At 53.4% G+C, this 14589-nt stretch overlaps 1 protein-coding gene across 2 annotated transcripts in view; it reads right to left on the bottom strand.

Annotated features, from left to right (window-relative positions):
* Window positions 1-14378, bottom strand: part of RPTOR (regulatory associated protein of MTOR complex 1) — a 350527-nt gene extending 336149 nt beyond the window's left edge. Inside the window, exon 1 of one of the 2 annotated variants that reach the window (XM_040456616.1) lies at window positions 13349-14378. In XM_040456616.1, the coding sequence (XP_040312550.1) occupies window positions 13349-13510 (162 nt within the window). In that variant the 5' untranslated portion in view covers window positions 13511-14378. The remainder of the gene's footprint in view (window positions 1-13348) is intronic. The other variant, XM_040456619.1, reaches the window with a different exon arrangement.
* Between the last annotated feature and the right edge of the window lie 211 nt (window positions 14379-14589).

The following is a 14589-nucleotide window of genomic DNA, read 5'->3' as shown; positions in this document are numbered from 1 at the left end:
CATTCAGGCCTTTAAAGACCTGGCTCCGGTGCCTCTGACACTCCAGGCGCTCCGCCGGCTTCCCTTCCCCACTCCACCCTGCCCCTCGGCTCCCAGGCTAAGATCCCCCTACGCACCCCACCCCGCCACTGTGGCTTCCACCTGACTCGCGGGTAGCAGCCAGGTGTGTGTCGCCCCCAGCTCCATTCTTCTGCGTCACCCGGCCTGTGAGCTGGTCCCCATCCCTCCCTAACTGGGAGAGAGGGCCAAGCCTTCTACCAGACACGCAAAGCGTGGCTAATGCGGTGGGACTGCCACAGCCACCCACACTACCCCCCACTGTGCTCTCAAAGGACCTTCCTTTCACGGGGACACAGGACGCCACCCACACTCCTCCCTGGAGGGGCTTTCCCTCCACCTTCCGGCCAGCCAACCCCTCCCGGTCCCCACATCGGGCCCCACCCCCTCCGGGACATTTCCTCAAGCAGACTCCTTTCCGAACCCACCTCCAGCCGCCGGTCACACCCCTGCCTTCCACCAAGCGATAACACAGTCTGGGGCCACTAGTTAGACATCTCAGCATCATCGGTCTGACCCGCTAGGCTGGTCTGCCCACGCACCGATTTCACGGTGCTCCCAAAGTTCGGGACCGGGCCACACTCCCTCTTCATTCCCACCAAGGAACCGGCAGGGCAGAGGTGCTTCCTCGGTGGTCAGCAAACAGTGAGTGAGCAGTGGACGAGTGGCGGGGCCCCGGGCTCCACTGCTCACTGGCTACGTGACCTCCGGCGAATTATCTGACCTCTCTTGCCTCAGTCTCCTCAGCTGTAAATGGGTAAAACAGTACCTGCTCACAAGGCTCTTCAGTAATCAAAGGGGCCTCAACATGGACATCCGGCCTACAGGGAGTGCGACCCAGAACAGAGCAGTAAACATCCTCCTCAACTCGCGATGGGGGTACATGCCCACAGATTTGTCGTAAGTTGAAAAGAGCGTAAGTCGAAAACGGACGCCACGCACCTGACCTACCGCCACAGCTCAGCCCAGCCTCGACGCGCTCAGGACACTCACGTTAGCCTACAGCTGGGCGAAAGCATCCTGCACAAAGCCTATCTTATGATACGTGTGACTTGCTGAATGCCGCGCGGAAGGTGACAAACAGTGGCTCTGCGGGGACAGGATGGCTGTCACCGAACCGGCTGCCGACCCCGGTGATCGCCGGCTCACCGGCGGCCGGGCTCCCTGCCCAGCATCACAACCGAGGACCGGACCACGTGGCTGTCACCAGCCCGGGAGGAGATCCGAGTTCCAAATCCCGAGGAGGGTTTCGACTGAACGCGTGTGGCTTTCACACCCTCGCAAAGTCGAAAACTTGTAAGCTGTCCTAGGGCCTATTGTTTTCCCAGAAGCAGAAAAGACATTAAAGCTGGGGGCCGGGACAGTGTTAATGCTGATGTAGCTCTTGGGTGTTGTGGGGGTTTCCCGAGTATCCATTTTATTATTATGCTTCAGATCCTACAAGGACAAGGGTATCAAATACGGGTAATTCCAGGAGTGCCTGGGTGATGCTGTCGGTGCACATCCGACTTCGGCTCAGATCGTGAGTTCCTGGTTCGTGGGTTCAAGCCCCATGTCAGGCTCTGTGCTGACAGCTTGGAGCCTGGAACCCGCTTCGGATTCTGTGTCTCCCTCTCTCTCTCTGCCCCTCCCCTGCTTGTGCTTTCTCTCTCTCTCTCTCAAATAAATAAATGAACTTTTTTTGAAATAATTCAAAATAACCCTTTAATGACACACAGTAAAATCTTGGCTGCAGGGAGGGAGTAAGAGGGAAGACAGAGAAGTAGGAAATACACCAAAATATTAACAGTGCCATAGTGGGATTTTATATAATTTTTATTCTCGTTCCATTTTTCCCTATTTTCTAAATATTTTACAACGACATGTGTTATTTGTGTAATCTGGAGGAAAACGAGCTTCCAAGGAACTCAGTTTCGTCAATAAAAATGGTAAGATATTTTTCAAGTACGAAGACCGCTCCCAGCATAGAGTTTTATTTAAAAGGCGAAACTCTTCTGGGCAAACCGTCCTGCCTGCTGACCAGGGAACGAGCTTTCTCAGGAGAAGCGCTGCGTGGGTGAAGTGAGGGACCGAGCGGTGGCTCTCCGGAGAGGGTCCTGAGCCGCACGGCAGGTGTGACCCGGGCTCTGCCACTGCCAGGCCAGGCCAGCCGCGGCCCGGCCCGGCCCGGCCCAGGGCACCGCCGGTGCACGGTGAAGGGGAAGGACGAGGAAGGACACACGCCGGCGTATGCGGGACATCGGTACAGGAAAGAAACACAAGGCACCTGGTGTCTCCACAATGCTGCCGCCTCTACGGAAACTCAACCTGGACCCGAGCCAGGGCTCAGAGGCAGCGCAGGAAAAGGAAATGCCTCATTTACACGTGACGGTGCTTGCATATTCGCGTACCTTTAAACTGATGGTCCGATCAACCCTTACGGATAAGAGCAGCAGCCATCCAAGGGAACACCAGCGCCCGCCCATCAGCAGCGCCCACAGGCGCGAGGACAGACGCAGAGGGGACGGGGCCTGGGGACCATTTTAAGCAACACCTGCAACATTTCCCACTGAGACGCTCTTTAAAGAAAACTTTCTCCAGTCTCCAGAGTCAGACACAGGCTCTTTCCCCTCCCAGGTGCCCACGGGAGCTCACCCCTCTCTCTGCTGCATCCAGCAGGGCCCCCGAGTCCTTCTGCCGGTGACCGAGGCCCACTGTCCTCTGTCCCAGGGGGCGCTCCGCCACCCGCACCTCCCCCGCACTGGCCCAGCTCCCCCCTCCTCAGTGCGCCCGGCCCACGCCCCCTCCCTCACGCAGGTCCTCTCACACACACCCACACACACACACACCACACGTCTCCCCCCATTCTCTCTCTTCCTCTCTCTGCGGCCAGTGCGATCTTGCCAAACTCCTGATTATGCCACTACCCTGCTTTCAGACATTTCTTAATCATCCTTAAGACAAAACCCAAATTCCCAGGGCCCTGCGAAGCTTGCCGGGACTCGCCCCGTCCGCCTGTCCATCCTCATGGACTCTCCCTACTTCTCCAGCACGGTCCCCGCCCCGTTTACCTGACCACCGTCTACCGAGCACCTACTACCGAATGTCACCCGGTGAGAAGCTGGGGACGCAGCAGTGGACAGGACAGAGCCGTTCCGAGCGGGGCTGACAGACAAACGCGCAACATTCGGCAGGTGGGGTACGGGTGGCCGGCAGCTGTCTTAGGAAGGGGGGAAACCCTCTCAGGGACACCCGGCCTCCCTCTCCCCCTGGGGAGAAAGGCGGCTCCCCAGAGGCCGTGCTCTCCCTCCCAGTGTTTGCACACCTCGGTGCTTCGGCCAGCCACCCTCCCCGCAGCCCCCCTCCTGCCCCACCCAACCTCTGCCTTCCCCCCAGCTAATTTCTGCTCCCTTCCAGTCCTGACGCAGTCTTCCAGGAGTCCCTCCCGCACTCCGTACGCGGCTGCCACCACCCCAGTGCCCTGCCTCCTGGGCTGAGTCAACCCATCTTCCCCAAAAAACCGGTAAACGCCTAAAAAGCGGGAGTTGTTCACCAATGAATCACCAATACTTAGCGCAGTGCCTGGCACAGAAAGGCGCTAGACAAGCATCGGCTCAATTACTGAATTCTATAAATCAGTTGGTTGTGACTTCACTGCCCTTTTCCCCACCCCCACCCCAGCACCGGACCTACGCACCCTCGCACCCTCTCACTTGCCCTACCCACCCAGCTCAGCCGGAGCTCAGCGGAGCGCCTCAGGCATGCAGACACCGCAGGCACGTAGAATGCCCGATATCACTGCCTTGTTACTCGAGTGCAGATACATAATTACCACATTGTGCTTTCACTCAGTAGAAGAATGTCATTTTCCTCACATCAGAAGCGAATCCCTCCAGGGCCACGCCAGTGTCCTACGCTGCTTACACCCGATCCCAGGCTCTGTGCCATGAACCTAAGTGGTACTGAATGTTCATGAGAACCACTATTTCCACACAAACCACTGAGAAACCCTGAAACTCACTTTTCAAAATTTATTAGAGGGAAAGAGAGAAAAAAAAAAAGAGAGCATGAGCAGGGAAGAGGGGCAGAGGGGAAGGGGGGGGAGAGGAGAGAGAGAATGAATCTCAAGCAGGTTCCACGCTCAGTGCAGAACCCAACACAGGGGTGATCCCATGACTCTGGGACCATGACCTGAGCCGAAATCAAGAGTCAGACGTTCAACAAACTGAGCCACCCAGGCTCCCCACTTGAAACTCACTTTTAATTTTTTTTTAATGTTTGTTTATTTTTGAGAGAGAAACAGAGTGTGAGTGGGGGAGGGCAGAGAGAGAGGGAGACGTGGGATCAGGCTCCAGACTCCAAGCTGTCAACACAGAGCCCGATGTGGGTGCTTGAACTCACAGACCGCGAGATCGTGGCCTGAGCCAAAGTCGGACACTTAACCGACTAAGCCACCCGGGCGCCCCTGAAACCCTCTTCTGACAGCATATTCTCCCAGTTAGGATTTGGGCATCTCACTGCATGCAGAGTGTGCCTCAAACAACAATGTAAGGCAGTATTAACCTCTTAGTAGGTCTGCGTCCCCAAGTGCCGTGGGTTAGTAATTCAGACCCCCTCCCCCCCCCCCACCGCTTCTCTGCATCCTGGTCCGGGGCAAGTGACTCTGCCAGGGCAGTGGAGCCAAATCCTCGCCACCAAGAAGCAAGTGACGGGGGGGCTGCAAAGGGGACAGAGGAGAGCGTGCCCGGAGATAGTGACCAGCACTGGAGACCCCTCTGTGCACAGAAACCGATAAACACAGACTGAAACCCCACGTGTCCCCCCACCTCCACTGCTGAGGGGCCCACCGACGACACAACAGCAGCAGCAAGGAGCAAACCTAGTGCCCAGGTCTTGCTTCCAAAGCCCGTCCTCCACAAGGAGCCGGCGTCACGGAGGAATGGCTGACTCCGGGGCGAAGGCTGGGAAATCCGAGAAGAGCGGCAGCATCTGACTGTGCGGCAAAGTACAGAAGCGTTCAGAACCTCGCACGTCAAAGTGGCCACGACCTGCAGAGGCCCTATGAGCAGGAACACAAAGCAGGACGGGAGCGGATCCCACGACCCAAGACAACACTACTGGAAGGAAGCAGGACCACGTGCTTTCCGACCGGAGTCACTTCCACCCCGGGCTCCCGCCGGAGACGCCCGGGCCGAATCCGCGCGAGGGCGCCGTACACGGCAACTGCCCGGCACCAGCGCAAAGTATCAAGGCCAACAAATTTGCAGCCAGTAGACGCGGGGGGGGGGGGGGGGGGGGGGGGCGGGGGGGGGGGGGCGGGGGCCCCGCAGGGAGCCCGGGGGGGGGAGGGCGGGCACAGAGACGATGCAGTTGTGGACGCGCACGGACGGAGGGGCCGCGCAGCAACGTGAACACGCCTGAGCCGCCGAGCTGCGTTTGCGCTTAAGAGCCGGTCAAGTGGTAAACACGTTAGCTTATTTCACCACAATAAAAAAATGCCAAGGTGAAGAAATTCCAAGGCCGAGAAGCTCCTCTTATTTAAGGAGGTCACGCGGACGACACCGTTAAGGGCAATGAGGGATTCCCGAGCGGGGGCGGGGAGGGCAAAGATCGCCAACAAGGCGGTGCTGCCGGGACAGGCGGCAACATTTCCATGCGAGCTGTGGATTAATAACAGTCACGTATCAAACACAGACAAACACAGAGAGAATGATAAAGCAGGCGAGGGAAGACGTAAACAGGTAATGAACCCGGGTAAAGGTACAGGGGAGTTCGCTGAACTGGTCTTACAATTTTTCTGTAAGTTTGAAATTGTATCTAAACTAAGAAACAGAAAATAGTACCAGTCAGGGGCGCCTGGGAGGCTCAGTCAGTTGAGCATCTGACTTTTGATTTCATCTCAGGTCATGATCTCAGGGTTGTGAGAGCCAACCCCCATCTGGCTCTGTACTGACAGTACAAGCCTGCTTGGGATTCTCTCTCTCTCTCTCTCTCTCTCTCTCTCTCTCTCAAAATAAATAAATAAACTTGGGGGAAAAAAAATACTACTAGTCAAGAACAAAAGCCACCTCTGAAAGCAAACTGACTTGGGGGTCAAATTATCACTTGTTCTCAGTGGTCACCTCTCCTCCAGCCCCCAGGGCGCACCCCCCCTCCCCCCAGAGCTGCACCTGTCTGACAAGTTCAGGCTCAACAACATGATTAAAGCATTAATTATCACGCCCAACATCTCCTGGGATAGCATTTTCTATATACTTAACTAAACTTACAAGAAGAAAAGAAAAGGTGTCAAACTTCAGCTCTACCGAAACAACAATGGTAGATGCCCCAAGCACTCTTTTAATGTCTTCTCAATAAAGGCAGGAAAGAGTCAGAAACCTGGAGAACACCGTCTATATATAATCCACATGCTATCTTGTTAAAACTCGAGCTTTAGAATTCTACAAGGTGATAATGAGGAGAAATGTTCTTATCCATTTCAGGACTACTTCCCCAGCACGTTGTTCAAAATGGAACACGGCACATTTTTTAAAGCAGGTTAAAAAAAAAAAAAATCTATGTGGATGGTCCTTTGTGGCTCCTGAGCCTCCCATGACAAATGCCAAGGGCCAGTTCCCACGCTGGAAGCGCAGAGCGAGGGTGCCCGTGCTGGCCGCCCGCTGTTTCAGCCCCAAGGTCTGACCCACCTGTAGACCCCGGCCCCTGGACGGTCACCCTGCAGCTCGGGCTGCCCGGCTTTGGACATGGTGTCTCACTCGGATGCCCGCAACTCTAGCCCCATGCCTCCAAACCCTCCACTCCACCCCCGGTCAACAAGATCTCTCCAAACACAAATCTCTGCATGACTTTGCCCCACTTAAATCCACAAGCAGCTCCCCACCACCAACCACATCAACAGTCATTAGTTGCTGAGAGCTTCATGCTGGGTCCATGTAACTGATTTGTACGTGTCATAAACGCAGTTCAATGCAAATGATTTACCTATTTAACGTAAAGGCAAAGTTTTCCCCATAATCGTGCCATTCTCCCCTGTAAAACACACGTGATGGGGTATCGCAGTTTGGTGTTGATGCGTCTGTCTGTCCTACTGGACGCTAGGGTCCCAGAGAGCACGGCACACTGTGAGCAAGAAACCCTTGCTGAACTACGGTAAAGGTCTCTGGCTGCCTGCCCCTGACACACTTGGGTCGATGTTCCTCCACTCACAGGACAGGACACGGCTGGGTGGGCAGCAGAGCGAACCCCTCCAGGGTGCACGCCAGAAGTCTGGGTCAACGGGAGGCCCTGACAGTGGCTACGTGCTTCCATACAGGGCAACTGCCTTCACAACCCCACAGAGCTCTTCAAAAACACAAGCTCCAGAACGGAAAGGGCGCTAAGAGGTCCCTTTTAGGTCTGCTCTTAAATTTCTGGTCCTCTCTGCTTGATATTTTTGGCCAACCACCTGATATCCTCAAGCCCTGCTTCCTAATTTAAGTCTGACACCCACTTTCTTTTTAACTACACTAACGAGTCTCAAACTTTTGAGGATAGAACACCTTTACGCTCGAAGATTACTGAAGACTCCCAAAGAGCTCCTTTTAAAAAAAAAAACAAAACCTTTTTTTACATGTTTATTTATTTATTGAGAGAGAAAGAGAGAAGAGAGAACGCTGGAGCAGGGGAGGGGCGGAGAGAGGGAGACAGAATCCCAAGCAGGTTCTGCACTGTCAGTGCAGAGGGGATGCGGGGCTTGAGCCCATGGAACATGAGACCACGAGACCATGACCTGAGCCAAAATCAAGAGTCAGATGCTCAACCGACTGAGCCACCCAGGTGCCCCTCAAAGAGCTTTTTCCAATATTTTCCATCTTAGAGGTCAAAATTTAAAAAAAAAAAAAAAAGAAGAAGAAGAAGAAGAATGTATTTCCAGGCGCACCTCTCCCCTGCTCACACGTGCGCACGTGCTCTCTCTCTCTCCCTAAAATAAATTACTTAATGTAAACAGTCCTCTATCCTTTTTGAAAAAAATGTTTAAAGGCATGTATTTATTAACGGATTTAAAACTATAGATTCGTTATATATTTCAATAAATATTTCTGCGACAAAGACATTTTCAAAAAACCATTGCAAATCTCTCTAAGGTCTGCCTTATCAGAAGCCCACTGGACTCCATCCTGTCTTCCAACCTGCTGTGACGTGTCTCTGTGGTTGAAGCGGATGGAGAAGCTCTGGCCCCACAAAGATTCACAGGTGAAAAGGGCAAGAGCGTCAGCACGTCCAAGTAACTGAGAACGTGCTTCTCTGACATCACATCGAAACTCGGCAAATTGTAGTTTCTTAAAGGTTAGAAGCAACCTATGCGCACAGAGCACTAAACGGCCTACCCGATCTATCGGAAGCACAACCCCTTACTACATTAAAGCGCACCGGCCTCCCTTTGAGTGGATCTCTTGCCCACGGAGGATTCGGCAAGAGTGCGGATTGGCCCTCTGGAAACACAGGCTCACTGAATTATGCAGACGTTCCAGATGAGGGCACACTGCACTCCACGTTTCGTATCCAAAAAATCCTGTCCACTCTACCATCATCTCGTCGGAAGAGTGGGAAGCTGGGCAGCTCTCAGGGGCAGACACAGGTTTTCCAAAACTCCTCATTTTCACCTGAAAGCTCAGATTTTATTCCGGCCACGCATCCTGTCAGTCTTCTTCCTTGAAGTGACAGCTCATCGTTTGTTCTGGAGGAAACGTCTGCCGGAGACGCCAGCCTGAGCACCCAGAGTCGCCGTTAGCCTCCTTTCGGGTCCAGCGCGGGCGCCCCGCGAGCAGCAGGTGGCCCAGCCAGGGCCCCGCAGGGCTCTTCCCAGGGCCACCCGCCACGTGGTAGGGGACGGCGGGCGCCAAGGAGGCGAGATCTGACACAGCCCATACTTGTTACGGTGTCACCAGGGGCATCGTCAAGTGGGGTGGAACTGTTCGCCGTGATGGCACAGCGCAGGGAAACAGCAGCCCAGCACCGGCTGGGCGTGACTCACGCCCTCGCCACTCCCCTCGCCACTTCTGCACCATCCGCTCAGATCCCAACGCAGAGACCAGGAAAGGCCACTGCCACCTTGCACTGCTATCATTAGGTCATCTCCGCACCCACTGTGGGGCCCAAACTCACGACCCTGAGATCCAGAGTCGCACGCTGCACTTGTATTGTTATCAAAAAAGGGGAGGGGGAGCCCGGAGCCCACCGCCCACCGCGGGAACAGCTGAGCCGCTCCCTTGGCACAGTTCTCTGCTTTTATATCCCTGCCACCGCCCCGGCCGTCTTCCCTACACATTTGGTTTTAGACGCGGGGGCCTCACAATGTGAATTTTCAGTCACTGTGATACCATTGTCTTTGTTTCAACTAGGCTTTGTTTCTCAAGTTCAACTTCCCTCATCGCGAGCCCCGTAACTCAGGCCCCTTGGCAAGCCATTTATTTAACTCAAGCCTCAGTTTCCTCAACCACCACACAGAGATAATAATCCCCAGCCAGTGTAAAGGACACGCCCTGTGCAGAAGCCCCTCCCCCCTCCAGTCACTTTGTCCTCGGTACATGTCCACCATGTACCAAGCACCATCCCGTGTGCTAGCATCGACGAGGTCTCAGCCTTACGACAAAACTTCCGTTCTGGGGGTGGGGATGTAGTGGAAAATACCAGAGAAAGAGAGAGCGATCATGAGCGGCTGGGGAGCTGCTTTCGAGGAGGTGATGGGAGAAGGCCTCTCAGCGGCTGACTGTGGAGGTCACGGGGAGCCAGTTACCAAGAGCAGAGGGGGGTGTGTCCCAGGCCTTTCCATCGAGGAAGCAGAAAAGGCAGGGCCAGACCACAAAGTGAACCGGGGTGAGGAATCTGCACTGAGCTCCAAGCACTCGGGAAGCCAGGAGCGGTCCCTCCGGGTCAGAACGACTGTGGCGGAGACCAGTCAGGACGCAAGCACAGCCTTCCAGGTGAAACATGGTAGCTGGCTGGGCCAGGCTCGCGACAGGCAGAGACAAAATGAGGCGATCCCATGTAAGATGCACTTTGGAGGCCAAGTCGACAGGCTCTACTCATGAGCTGGACAGGGCCACGAGGAGAAGGAGAGGAAAGAATGAAGGGTACATTCTGGATTTATAGCTTGAACACCCGAGTGGGGGTTGAGGCAAAGCAGGCATTCATCGTTCTCTACCTACTCCTCCGGCACACTTGTAGGCACCGTGTGTGTGGCAGTGGTTTTCCTTCAGGTTTCTGATTCCGTCCCACAGGTGCAAGGCAAAGATCTAACTGAGACCAACTGTCCCCACTCGCTCCCTTTCCAGGGGACAAATGAACTCTGATCGCCATAAAGCATCACGGTAAAACACAAACGGGAACATACATACACATCGGCGTCAGCCATAGGCCCGCGAATTTTGAACCGCGAATCATTTACGTAAGTCTAATTATTTGAAAATGATAAGGCAAAACTGCTATTGATGCAAATACGTTTCAATTCACTAAAAGCAACAGAATTAACCAAACAACAAACTAATTTGATAATAACAGTATTAAACAGTAACTTAGTGGGGCGCCTGGGTGGCGCAGTCGGTTAAGCGTCTGGCTTCAGCCAGGTCACGATCTCGTGGTCCGTGAGTTCGAGCCCCGCATCAGGCTCTGGGCTGATGGCTCAGAGCCTGGAGCCTGTTTCCGATTCTATGTCTCCCTCTCTCTGCCCCTCCCCTGTTCATGCTCTGTCTCTCTCTGTCCCAAAAATAAATAAACGTTGAAAAAAAAATTAAAAAAAAAAAAAGAGTAACTTAGTAACTAAAATGCAATAATAGTGGCATTTGAAAGGCAGCGCGGATTCCCCCCCCCCCCCCCAAAAATGTGGGAATCCCAACTGAGAGTGGGCAAGGGCTGTGGCTCTGTCGGGATGCCAAACGTTGAGTGGCAGAAAACTTTTTACAGATGTCAGTCAACTTAGCAAAGATGTCAACTTTAGGGATCCTTAACAGCTTCACTAAATAGGACACCAAGAGGGAACCAGAAATACATACACAAAAGTATATGGAATTGCGTCTCGGTCACAGGGAGCAGCAAAGGCCAAGTCTGCGTTCAGGGCACTTCCCGGCCCACCAGGGCAAGTGGGACGCATAGGGCCTGCTCCGGGACAAGCAGGCCCACACATGTCGCCTTACCACAGGCTGCTCCATCAGACTGCTGGAGACAGCCTGGCCTGGACGCCTGTGTGCTCAAGATTCCTAGAATCAGAGCAGCTGCCTGGCGTGGCAGTCACGGAGCACAAGTCACAAGTCACACCCAGGGAACACGCTGGCCAGAACCAGCCCCACAAACCAGGTTTGTTCGGCCCGCAGCGTCAGTTGGACTCCTTCATGTCTTGTAACACCTGAAAGAGTGCCAACATTTTTAAATTGGAAGCCTTCACGTTAAAAAAAAAAAAAAAAGTCTTCTGGATTCTCAAAGAAAAAAGACAGAGAGAGAGAAAGGAAGAGAGATCTGGCTGAGGCCCAGCTGCCCCTTCAGCTGCTGTGGCCTGTGCTCTCCAGAGCCCACCTTCCAGAAAAATCAGACACGAGTCACATGTCGGCTGCCATTTATCTCCGGCCCTGTGCCATTCTTCTTATACCTGGCCTGTTTCCTTCACTCATGCTTCCTTCTAGTTCTTAGCATCATTTGGATTTGCAACTCTGTCCTGGCAGGGGTGCTGAGAGGTCTCGTTGGGGCTGAGTCAGAGGAAGAGACTACAAGGGCAGTTAGACGCCAAGCTCCCACACGCTGAACTGAAAATGTTATCTGCTGATTTTCTTCTTCATTAAACACCTTGCAAAAAGGTCAGACACGGCAAACGTTTCTCCCCTGGCTCTTTTCTAAGGAGTAATCTCAGTAATTACTCAGACTCAGAACTTTTCTTTCTCTTAATAACCTATGACGAGCTTATCAGAAAATGTTACCATTCACAAATTAATGTTTTAAGCAAAAGGTCAAAAATATATCCATTCATCAGCTTGAACAGTTTGAGCACGGGTTTAGGGTAGCAGAGGGAACCACATTTCACAAGGAAAAACATAAAAAATAAAAGTCTTCCAGATAGAATGGGGGAAAAAAATTATTAGACAGTTACTTTAAAACAAGTTCCTTTTCATGTATGCATAACAACCACACAAAAAATGTGAACCATATAATTAGTACCAAAGAAGTCCCTAAGACAGACTTTGTACAATCTCTTCCAAAGACCGTTTCTTTTACTCCTTAAGCTGCTTTTGGATGAAATGAATTGTCCTAACCCAAATCAATCACCAAAGGACTGGTTACTAGGGACTGACCAAGCACAATTGCCGTAATGGTGATCTTCCATAGTTCAACATCATACATGAAAATATATGTAAGCCCAGAGCAATCACACCGTACTATAACAACTACCTCTCTTTTACCACTACGATGCTTAAATTTTAAAAAGGCAATCTTGAAGGAGAAAACAAATCACAAAAAGACAAATTTTAACTGTGCGTAGATGGGAAGGTTCCACCCGCTTGCTCCGGAGACCAGGAGGTAGACAGCGGTTAGTTAAGGGCAGGTTCACCAAGATTGGCTGTTTTCTTTCCTACTGGCCATTTGTAAGTCACTGTTCACACTCCAACACCATGGAGACCCCCTCAAACCTGGACCCAAGTTCCAACCCATCACCCTCTAACTCCACGGTGGGAGAAATTCTGTCTCCAAGCTACAGCAACGTGACACCACATATATGGAGGGAAAGTCTGGATCCAAGACCAGCTGTTTACAAGGCGGTATGATGAAGTTCATTGTAACCTTAAAACAACCCTGCATGAATTTGTTACTAGCTAAACATTTGCCAGTAATCTTGTTTCCCAGCATAGCATTTAACCTGGCTTGGACAATTAGGAAAAAAAAAAAAAAAAGCAAACTAACCACAGAAGTAGGCTCCCCACGTGGGTACAAGTCCTCTCTCTCCCAAGGCATCTTTCCGTCCTGTTAATAACAGCACTGAGTATACCAAAGAGTGTGTAAGCACTCGCAGTGCTGCACTTTCCAACACGGTTACCTTTTACTGTCCGAATTCGAACTCAGTTTGACTTAAATTAACACTGGCCGGTGCATAACCACTAACCAGAACAGACTTTTTCCATTTCCGACCCAACGCTGGAGTCTGAAATGGCTTGTGCTCTTTAAGTTGACTTGCAACGTGTGGCTGGGGAAATATGACCGCTGCTTCCCCCGAGGGCACTCGAGTGGCTCTGAACTTTCTGTGGAAGAATCTACCAGGGCCCAAGGGGGCGCGGTGGGAAAATCCACTTACCCGATCCTTCATCCTCCAGCTCTGAGCTAAGGATTTGGAGCCTTCGATTTTCTCACAGTGCCTCTTTTTCATAAAAGCCAAGGGCAGGTTCCAGTCTGTGAGGTCGGCCTCATCTTCCTCCCCGAGTCCCAGAAGAGGGGACTGCAGCATCTCGGACTCCATCGGGGGGGGAGGGGGTGGGGGAGTCCTTGGCAGCAAGCGCTCGAGAACCTCCAGCCTTAAAAACTAGCGTGTACCGGAGCGGTACATATAAGAAATAAGAAACAGGGAAGGGGGAGAGTGGAAAAAGAAACGAACGGGAAGTGTGCGGAGACCCCTACTCGGGCAAAAAAGTCTGACACCCTTCTCTCTAACTCTGCGCGGGAAGGCGGAGGGGGTAGGAAGAGCCGGGCGGCGGGGGGGGGGGGGGCGAAGACCGGGCGGACCAAGGAGGTCGGCGCGCACACACACGCACGCCCCCAGGCCCCACGCCACGGGCTGCTTCGGGGGCTGCACGTCCCAGGAGGGGCTGCGAGCGGGGCTGTCAGAGGCGTGGGAGACTTCAGGCCTCACGATGACCCTGCTCTCGGCCTCCAACGCCTCGGCCGATCCGAGGACAGGAAGGCCGCCCGCTCTCGGTGCCGGTTCGCCGACCGGGCGGAGGTCTCCGGCCGAGGGGGGGGAAGAGGTTCAGAGCTCGTGGGGTTTCCCGCAGCCACTCTCAGCCCTGCGGGTCCCGCACTCGCCGGAGCTGCTGCAACCAGAGCCAGGACCGGCCCATCGTGCTCGCCCGCAGCCGGCTCCTCGGCCCCGGATCCGCGCGGCCTGGACGGCCCCGGCCTTCGGCCCCGTGCCTCTCTCCTGCCTGAGAACGAGTCCTGAGGAGAGGGCGACGCGGAGGCGCGAAGAAGACAGGGACTGTGGGCTTATTGGGTTTGGAGAGTTCTGCCCTCTGGTTTGAAGCTACAGTGAAACTCCTCTCATCAGCACATCAAGGAGGACGCCATGTTGCCAAGCCCCAGCATGCATCGCGACCTACGGTGTGACCAACAGGCCAAACTTCCTCAGAACGTCCTGGCCGCGCTTCCCAGAATGCGAGGAGAGAAATTCGCACCCCCCCCCCCCGCTTCGTTACTATGGTTACCACAATTCAGCTTTCCAGAGTTTATAGCGTTCATTCAATAGATGCGCGATATCAAAGTCAATCCTATAAACGAAACTATGTCAATTTAGTTAATTTTGAAAAAAGCTTTTTATTGGTA

This window comes from Herpailurus yagouaroundi, unplaced genomic scaffold (assembly GCF_014898765.1).
Source record: "Herpailurus yagouaroundi ecotype Mexico unplaced genomic scaffold, PumYag 217, whole genome shotgun sequence".
Taxonomy (NCBI): domain Eukaryota; kingdom Metazoa; phylum Chordata; class Mammalia; order Carnivora; family Felidae; genus Herpailurus; species Herpailurus yagouaroundi.
The sequence above is the reverse complement of the archived record's forward strand: the minus strand, read 5'-3'. Positions and strand labels throughout refer to the sequence as shown.